The sequence below is a fragment of the Gavialis gangeticus genome, unplaced genomic scaffold, assembly GCF_001723915.1.
Source record: "Gavialis gangeticus isolate Ggan-Ray unplaced genomic scaffold, GavGan_comp1, whole genome shotgun sequence".
Taxonomy (NCBI): Eukaryota; Metazoa; Chordata; order Crocodylia; family Gavialidae; genus Gavialis; species Gavialis gangeticus.
This window is the reverse complement of record NW_017728994.1, coordinates 47,647,301-47,655,440: the sequence shown is the minus strand read 5'-3', so window position 1 is coordinate 47,655,440 and position 8,140 is coordinate 47,647,301. Positions and strand designations below refer to the sequence as shown.

At 43.2% G+C, this 8,140-nt stretch overlaps 1 protein-coding gene across 2 annotated transcripts in view; it reads right to left on the bottom strand.

Moving 5' to 3' along the window:
- WBP1L (WW domain binding protein 1-like) overlaps positions 1-8,140 on the bottom strand; it is a 36,842-nt gene that overhangs the window by 23,463 nt on the left and 5,239 nt on the right. Inside the window, exon 1 of one of the 2 annotated variants that reach the window (XM_019502742.1) lies at positions 8,093-8,139. The exons of the other annotated variant lie outside the window; for it this stretch is intronic. Coding sequence (XP_019358287.1) covers positions 8,093-8,119 — 27 coding nt within the window. The 5' untranslated portion in view covers positions 8,120-8,139. Of the gene's footprint in view, positions 1-8,092; position 8,140 lie in introns of those variants that run through there. 2 annotated transcript variants of the gene reach the window in all.

Here is an 8,140-nt window from a genome sequence, read left to right as displayed (position 1 = left end):
TGGGGGAGTCCCTGTTCCCCCGAGCACTGCCAGGAGTGACCAGGAATAACGGTCACAAGCTGGCAGAGGGGAGATTCAGATTAGACATCAGGAGGCGCGACTTCACTGTCAGGGCGGCTAGGATCTGGAACCAACTTCCAAGTGAAGTGGTGCTGGCTCCTACCCTGGGGGTCTTTAAGACAAGGCTTGACAATCACCTTGCTGGGGTCGTTTGACCCCAGTACTCTTTCCTGCCATGGCAGGGGGTCAAACTTGATGATCTGCTCAGGTCCCTTCCGACCCGACCAACTATGAAACTCTGAACTGAAAATGACCCAATAAAGAATTCACCCCAGCTCTAGTTTTTTAAATGCATACAAATACAAGACAGTAAATACATTAGAAATTTAGGAACAAATGCTGAGTCTTAAATCAGCCTTCACACACACACACACCCAAACCCACACCCACACTCTCAACAGAGTATTCGGTGAGATGGAGTAGCACCGATAATACAGTTTATTCACCGATAGCATTCATTTCCTAAGCGATGCTTTGATGCTAGGTGCTCTTGACTTAAAGCATCTGGCTGCCTCTGGGTTTTCCTTGTGGTTCCACATATCACCAGGAAAAGTGCTACCAATCAGCAGCTACATTAATTGTAGCCACATTGTCTTATTAATACAAATATCATTAGTTGTGGTTGCCAATGCTCAACCATTCCCACAAGTTCGTACTGGAATGCCTTTAAACAAATCACAGAATATTTTATAGTACCATTCTGATTTCAAATGGTAAAATTTTCCCTACCTGGTCTCTCCAGCCTAACCAAAAACATAAAACTATCTGAACGGTAATACTTGACCTTCACGGTCCAGCACTCGCCTATGTTCAAACACCAAATTACAACTCACGCCTAGAAGTGGGTAGTACAGGAGTCAGCGTAACAAATGCCATATTCATGCACCAATGTTAGGGAACAAGAGTTAGAGGAATTAGATTAGACGGCCTTCAGAAAACAGATATATTCCTACTTTGTATTTTGTCTAATTCAGTCTGATCTTACATAATACGTTTTGAAACACTCAACAGTCAAACAGCTGGCAAATCAACATAGGAGAAGTGCTTAAGAGGCATCAGGTATAAGAAGCTGGAAACAAGTACACTAAATCCATGTTAAGGCTTTCATTCCATTAGTTTTCACGTTAGAAGATAACAATTTGGCTAATCTTGACCACCATCAATGCGTGATGAAAAAGGAACCACGTGGCAACTGAAGCAAACAGCCGTCTTTGTTTAAACACGGTGAGCTTGGGTAGCAAAGAGTTAAAGAAGCCAGCCTTTCACTAGAGAAAATTTTAGGCTGAAATACTAACGGATATCATAAATTAAACTGTGGTTGATGGTTTATTACTGCCCCCAACCGTGCTCAGCATAAATCAATCATCTTCAACTTCTGGCTAGCTAGCAGAGCGCTGGCAGGAGCACAGGGGAGCGCTACCCACTGCACGTCAGGATTGCCTGGCGTCGGAGCTGCGTGGGGCTCGAGACAAGCCAGGGAAACGCGGCTGCGGGTCAGGACGGGGGTGCACCTAGCAATGAAACATATGCTGATTTTACAGCCCCTCGTTTGTATTGGCACAAAATCCTCCCAATATGCAACTGAGGAAAATCACAAACGTCTAAAATACTGCGGCTCAGGAAGCACAGATTTAATAAAAGCATTAAATGTTGTGAACTGCTCAATAATCAAACAGATGCTGCTCTCTGCCATGGCTTGGGGAATCAACTTTGCGAGACAGGAGACGTCTTACAAACTCTGACATATGGAGCAGGTACCGTCTACCCTTGGCACGTGAACAAGGACATGCCAAGCACAGGGCCCAAGTGCTACGGCAGGATTACCTAGAAATGTTCATTTATTCATCAGTCTTATGCCTTGCTGGAAATCACATTACCACGATCTTAGGCCTGCCTTGTTGGTGATGTCATTTCCAGGAAGGCAATATGCAAAATAACTGTGATGATGTCAGCAAACAGAGCTTAAGCATTTTAAAAATTCATAGGATGTTTCTTTAAAGAAAAAAAAAAAGTGGGGGGCAGAGGGGGAAAGAATGAACCGATATTTTATTTGCTTCCTGGCTTTCATCCTCTCTGTATACAAGGGTCATGTTTTCAAGGCCTGCTCTGCTTGTGGGTAAGACATTCTCACATAATCACATGCTCCCAGAGGCTCTGGCTTCAGACACCAGAGCACACCTAAATCCAAGATAAGCCTTTGGGAGTTTAGCTGCTATTACAGGAAAACTGATTTTAACATTGTAGGAAACATTTTAATTTTAGAGGCAGATAATTTTAAGGGGGAGACTCCCCTCCTTTTCTCACATTTCAACCAGGGGAACAGCAGTTCACAGCTCTTCAACCAGTTAAAAATGGCCAATACCGTGGAAATCAAGGTTGAAGTGCCAATTAATTGGGGTTTAACATTTGAACAAATGCTTGCACAAAAAGTAGAATGAAGGGATGCATTATCACTTGATGAAGTAAGAAAACCTAACTGGGAAGGTTTATTTTGATCAGTTTTCCTGAAATTGTCTTTTAACACTTATTACCATATTTACTCGAATACAAATCAAGGTTTCCCCCCCAACTGGCAGGGGGGGAGGTCCCCATCTTATAATTGCATATAAGGAAACCTCACAAAATATATTGTCTATCATTAAACTGCTGCAAAAAGCAGCATGTGCTCAGCAATGGAAACCAACTATGAAGTTAATTAAATGTAGCCAACACTGAGCATGACTATAAAACGCAAGGCCCACATTAAGTAAACGTGCTGATGGGAACCTTCTTTTTCTTGTCTGGCTTTTTGTTTTGGTCCTTAAAAAAATGGGTGGGTGTTCCCTCCACAGGGAACTGGCATCAGGCCTGGAGGTACTGCAACACCAGGCTGGCACTAGGAGAGCCAGAACCTGCCCTGACACCTTCCCCTTAGTGCCCAAAATACTTTATCTTAGCTAAAACGCCGAGATGCTGATGGGAGCCTACCACAAGAATAGCTTAGTGCAACCCATCTGAATAAAATATATGGTAGCGCCCATTGAGTGCAGTCCCCCTTGCCAATGACTCTTTTCCAAGTCATGGTGAGACACTACACTGCATACATTTTTACTTCCTCTTTACTCCCTCAGCTGAACTGTTCTTTTCTTTCCCATTCCCAATGATTCCTCTTTCTTCATCCAGAATCCCTCTGTTGTTGCTCCCTCTCTCAACCAGGCACACATGATCAGTATGGCCCCACCTTCCATGAAGTGGAGCCAAGCCAAGTTGTCCCGTGCCTCATCCGCATATAAAATTTTGGAAAATCCCAGGACTTGTGACAGGAACACCTGGATCCAGTCATAAGTGGGGGCTAGTTAGCACATAGATCCTTGGAGGGGAGGAGGGGAGGAGGGCAGTATTTGGAGTACACGTACTTGCACATACTTGGCAGTGTTGAGCTATGGGGTCACCATGGCTTGAAATGCTGTTGACCCTGGTGGGACCAGCCTAATGAGCTATGTGGTAAATAATGAGCCTTTGGCTTTGGACTGTCATGCACAGTTTGTACTACATATCAGTAGGTGCCACACTGCTGCTGAAAAGGGTGTTTCAAAAAAAAGGTAACACGCATCAATTCGGGATGAACTAAGTGTATGGGTACCATATGTAAATTGCTACAGTCATGTTTAATTTTAAGGTTATTGTTTTCAAATTTTCTCCTTACTTCCATGTACCCAGGGACAGTGGGGACAGAAAGGAGTGGGGGAAGTGGCCAGGGGAAAAAGTTGCGGGGGGGGAAGCAGAGAGCAAAAGAGGCACCTGACCCTCCCCCCCAGATCTATTTTCCCTGCTGTAGCAGTGGGAAGAGGACAAATTCAAGGCAAAACTCCAATATTTAAATTATATACCTAGAAAATGTTAACAAATTTTTAAATTTTCCAAACTATATATTAGAACCTAATCATTGGGAGGTTGCCTTATAATCAAGGTTGCCTTTGAGTAAATATGCTATTATTATTATTATTATTAAGCATGAAGTACTGACCTTCTTACATTTACAGTTTGCTTTTAAGGGGAGGTTGGCACTTCATCTGAATTGCTTTTCCTATTCAGTAATCTTGATGGATGCTACCTCTCGTTGCTATTGTGGTTCCAATATTCCTTCTCAGCAGGCCTGCCCTGGCCAAGGCACTACCTTGGGCAACTGGAGGCCAGAAAAAATATCACCCTTTGAGAAGTTCTGCTGTGCAAAAGCAGGGAGGCTATTTTACTAAGATTTGCTACGAGGGGACTTCAAGAGGAGGCCCCATACATGCATTTCCCAGAGAGGCTTTTACTTTTTTCCTTCAGAATTGACCCATCCATTAGACTTATTTCCAAGACAGCAAAAGTTACACTTAATGCGCTGTATAAATGAATCAAAACAATGAAGCAGAACTTGATTTCCTTTTACCTCACTTCAAAATACTTAAAATTCTGAAGTAGAAAGTTCACATAAAACTTAAAAACAGATCAAATTAATTATTAAGATCCTGAATCCCTGAGGGACATTTAAAGAGAATAATGGCACCATGACAACCCTGAAACCCTGTGACCACATTGTTCCTAGCATCAGAAGAGCACAATATTGCTGGAAAGAAGGTACATAATTCCACAATGTAGACAAAACCTTTAAGACCATTAAATCAGTCTCGCAAGGCCCAAACGCCCTTAACTGAACTCAGTTACCTCCTCCTTAGCACAGGCCAATGTTAAGTACAAGTTCACGCTATATCTGACATGCTATATCTGACACTGCTTCCACCTTCGCTGTGTCAGAAAAACACTTGGAGTCACTTGGGACCAATGGATCGCCAACGAGATCCTTGAGAGAACTGGCCTACAGTCTATGCAGACTATGCTGGACCCTTGCAGGCTTCGTTGGGTGGGACATGTGGCGTGCATGCCTCAAGATGGTCTGCCAAAGGCCATGCTCTATGGCCAACTCAAGAACCACCCATGATGCAGAGAAGGGCCAAAGCTTCGATACAGCAACATGGTCAGGTAAGGTCTCAAGAAATTCAGCATTCCCATTGACAACTAGAAGAACCCTGCCCACAACTGCTCAGTCTCGAGAAGCTGGGTCAAGGCTGGTGCAGTCAATGCGGAGAAGCGCCGGAGAGCCAGGACGCAGAGTGTGTTTCAACCTCCATCTGACACGTGGGCCTGCACTACCGTGGGAAGTTATGCGGGCTCTTCTCCCAGACCACTGCCAAGCACTGACTGACTGACTGTGTTGCGTCTCCTTTCATCTATCAAAATATTAAATGGCCGTAATGATTTGACCAGTTTAAAGAAGAATTGAAGAACTGGAAACATTTTTGGAAAAATGAACATTTTAGGAAAGAAGTCATCCAAAACTCTAACAGACAAAAATATGAAAAGTTTGGGTTTAATTCTGTACGCAAATAAAATTATATTTCCGAGAACTATTCTCCTGTGGATGCTGGGATGAAAATTGTCAACAAACCAAAAACAAAAGATTTGCCAGCTCAAACAAAAAGCTTATTCATTTTGGTTCCTTTGCCCTGATGTTTGACAATGAAAAATGAACATTTGCTTTGCTTGTCAAAACGCTCCCATGCCAAGCAAGAATTTTGCATAGCTGAAGGAGATCCCCCAGGTCCACGCCAGGGTGTATGCTGAAGAACCTTTTAAATCAGTCATGAACCATCTTCCTTCACTGGAGACCATGAAGAGACTCCCACAGACTTCAACAAGCTGTGGGTCAGACCTCATATCAGTGCCAAGAGTAAACAGCTGAAGGTTTTGCTGTAGAGATGTCTATCAGCAAATGAGGCTCATAAATCTTCCCCCCACCACACCCCCCGTCCCAGAGGGCTGACCAAAGTCCTCATGCTCCTCTCCTGTGTGGGTCTTTCCAGTGGTCTCCAGAAGAGATTTAACAAGGGTGGCCTGGGCTTTCATCCTAGCAAGTGCAACCATGCACATAAAAGTTGCTTGACATTCGGCATACTACATGCTAGGATGTCACTAGCTCTCAAGATAAGTTGATGCAGCCCAATATTGAATCAAAAGCCTACCGTGGCATTGAAAACCCAGCATCACAAGGGAGGCGAATCTACGTCAAACAGGAATCTGAACGGATTGTGGCTTCATGAGCAATAGCACCACTCACAAATCAGGACCCTGCTGTGTTAGGCACCACAGACACCAAACGGAGACGCTGTCTAGTCCCAAAATATTCCAAATATGAGAAGAGACGGCAGCAGATACAGAGAAATGAGGCGCAAACCAGCAGAGCATCCTAAATTCCCCCTGGAGTTTTAGCTGCACATAGTATTTGTTACTTCCCGTCTTAAAAGTGGCTGCAAAGTGCCCGCACCCTGCACACCGCTGAGTAGCTATCCCATTTCCAAGGCATGCAAAGCAATTCCTACGTGGTATTTATGTACAGGGAACGATTGCCAAAGCAGCTGGCTATTTTCTCTCATCTAGCAGCTAATAAAACTGAAATTAAAATATGCACCCTAGGCATATTTTTCCCCACTGTATTTTTATCCAGAAACATGGGATAAAAAAAGCCACAGTTTTTATGATACCACCTGTTTCTACTTCCTGTTTAGACATCACACACTCGCAAGGTTTCTTTCCTTTTTTTTAAATCTATCCTGTAAGAGGTGAAAAAAGGAAGTCAAGCATAACAATGCCCTCTGCCGGGACAAGCCCATCTTCAAGCAGAGTAAATGGAAAGTGGGAGCTCCATACTCCAGAGGACCCAAGCATTTTTAAGACATATGAGTTGAACGAAAATAAATTTGAAGCTGACCCACCCCGAAAACCTGGCGTGACTTTACAAAATCTTATTGCAGACTGAGGAGTTAATGAAGAGCCTGAGCATAAATTCGTACGGAGGCCAAATGGCGCTCGGTGCCTGAAAAGCATTTTTCCTTCCCTAAAGCCGTGATGGCAATGCACTTCCCTACTCAGCCCTGATTTTTAACAGATTCTGCTTGGACATCGTCCTAACAAGGGGCCCATTATTTCAGCCGTCATGTTCAACTGCAAAAGGGCACTGTGCTCGAGGTAGTTCCCTCTGTAAAACCATGTCCACACTGGTGAAAAATAAAATAAAACCTATATCTGACCAACCAACGAACAAAAAACTCTGATCCAACAGGATTGCTTAGTCAGCAAATTTTATTTATTTATTTATTTTATATAAGTTAGACTCTACTTTGGTTTCAAGCAATAGGAAGTGCCAAGCTTAAAGTATGCTTCAGATTGTGGGTATTTTACGTCTCTAACTCCAGCCGGGAGCCCCTTCTTCTGCAGTATCTATTATAGCTCGGACCTCAGCAGCTCTGGGAACAGCTTACAGTTAGATTCCTCTACAGACAAGCCTTCAAGACCAAAAAAAAAAAAATAGTTTTAAAACTCTCAAAAGCTTACAAACAAAAAGGTGGCAGCCAACTGGCAGGCGGAAGCAGTCAGTTGCTCCTGTTTCTCTTTCCATGCAATCTTATCAACTAGAAATTGTCTCTTGTTAAAACACAGACTCCTCCGAATGATTAAACCAGGCACCAAAATGAGAGGTCACCACTTTGCTAAAGAAAGCATCATGCGTGCTCTGAATTCTCGGCCGCTTTCTGTTTTGTATCTTCGCCAAGTTTTATTTTTTAGTCAATGTGACAGGTCGTAAACACTGGTCTTAAAAGAAAAATTAAGGAAAAAACCCTCCTCAAAATCTAGCGGCGGATCTAAAGCAATGTAAACACATTTCCATATTAGGGCCTGTGGAAAAAACTGGCAAAAAACCAAAGTGAAAACTAAGAGAAAGAGAAAGTCAAAGTCAACCTGTTGCAAACAACCACAAAATTTTGTTCCCCGAGTTGCAGCTTAGTTCCTTTCTTGCTATCTTTTGCAACAAGTTAAATACAAGCTGGGCTGTGAGTCTCTTCTCAGACAAGCCAGAAGACGTTTTCTTAAAAAAAAAAAAAAAAATACTACTAAAAAATGTTACATTTCCCCTGCCCCCAAACCCAGCAGCCACCACCGAAAAACGGGTTACCTGTCTCAAACCCAGAAGAAAAGGCATCCTGCATTCTCACCCTCCACA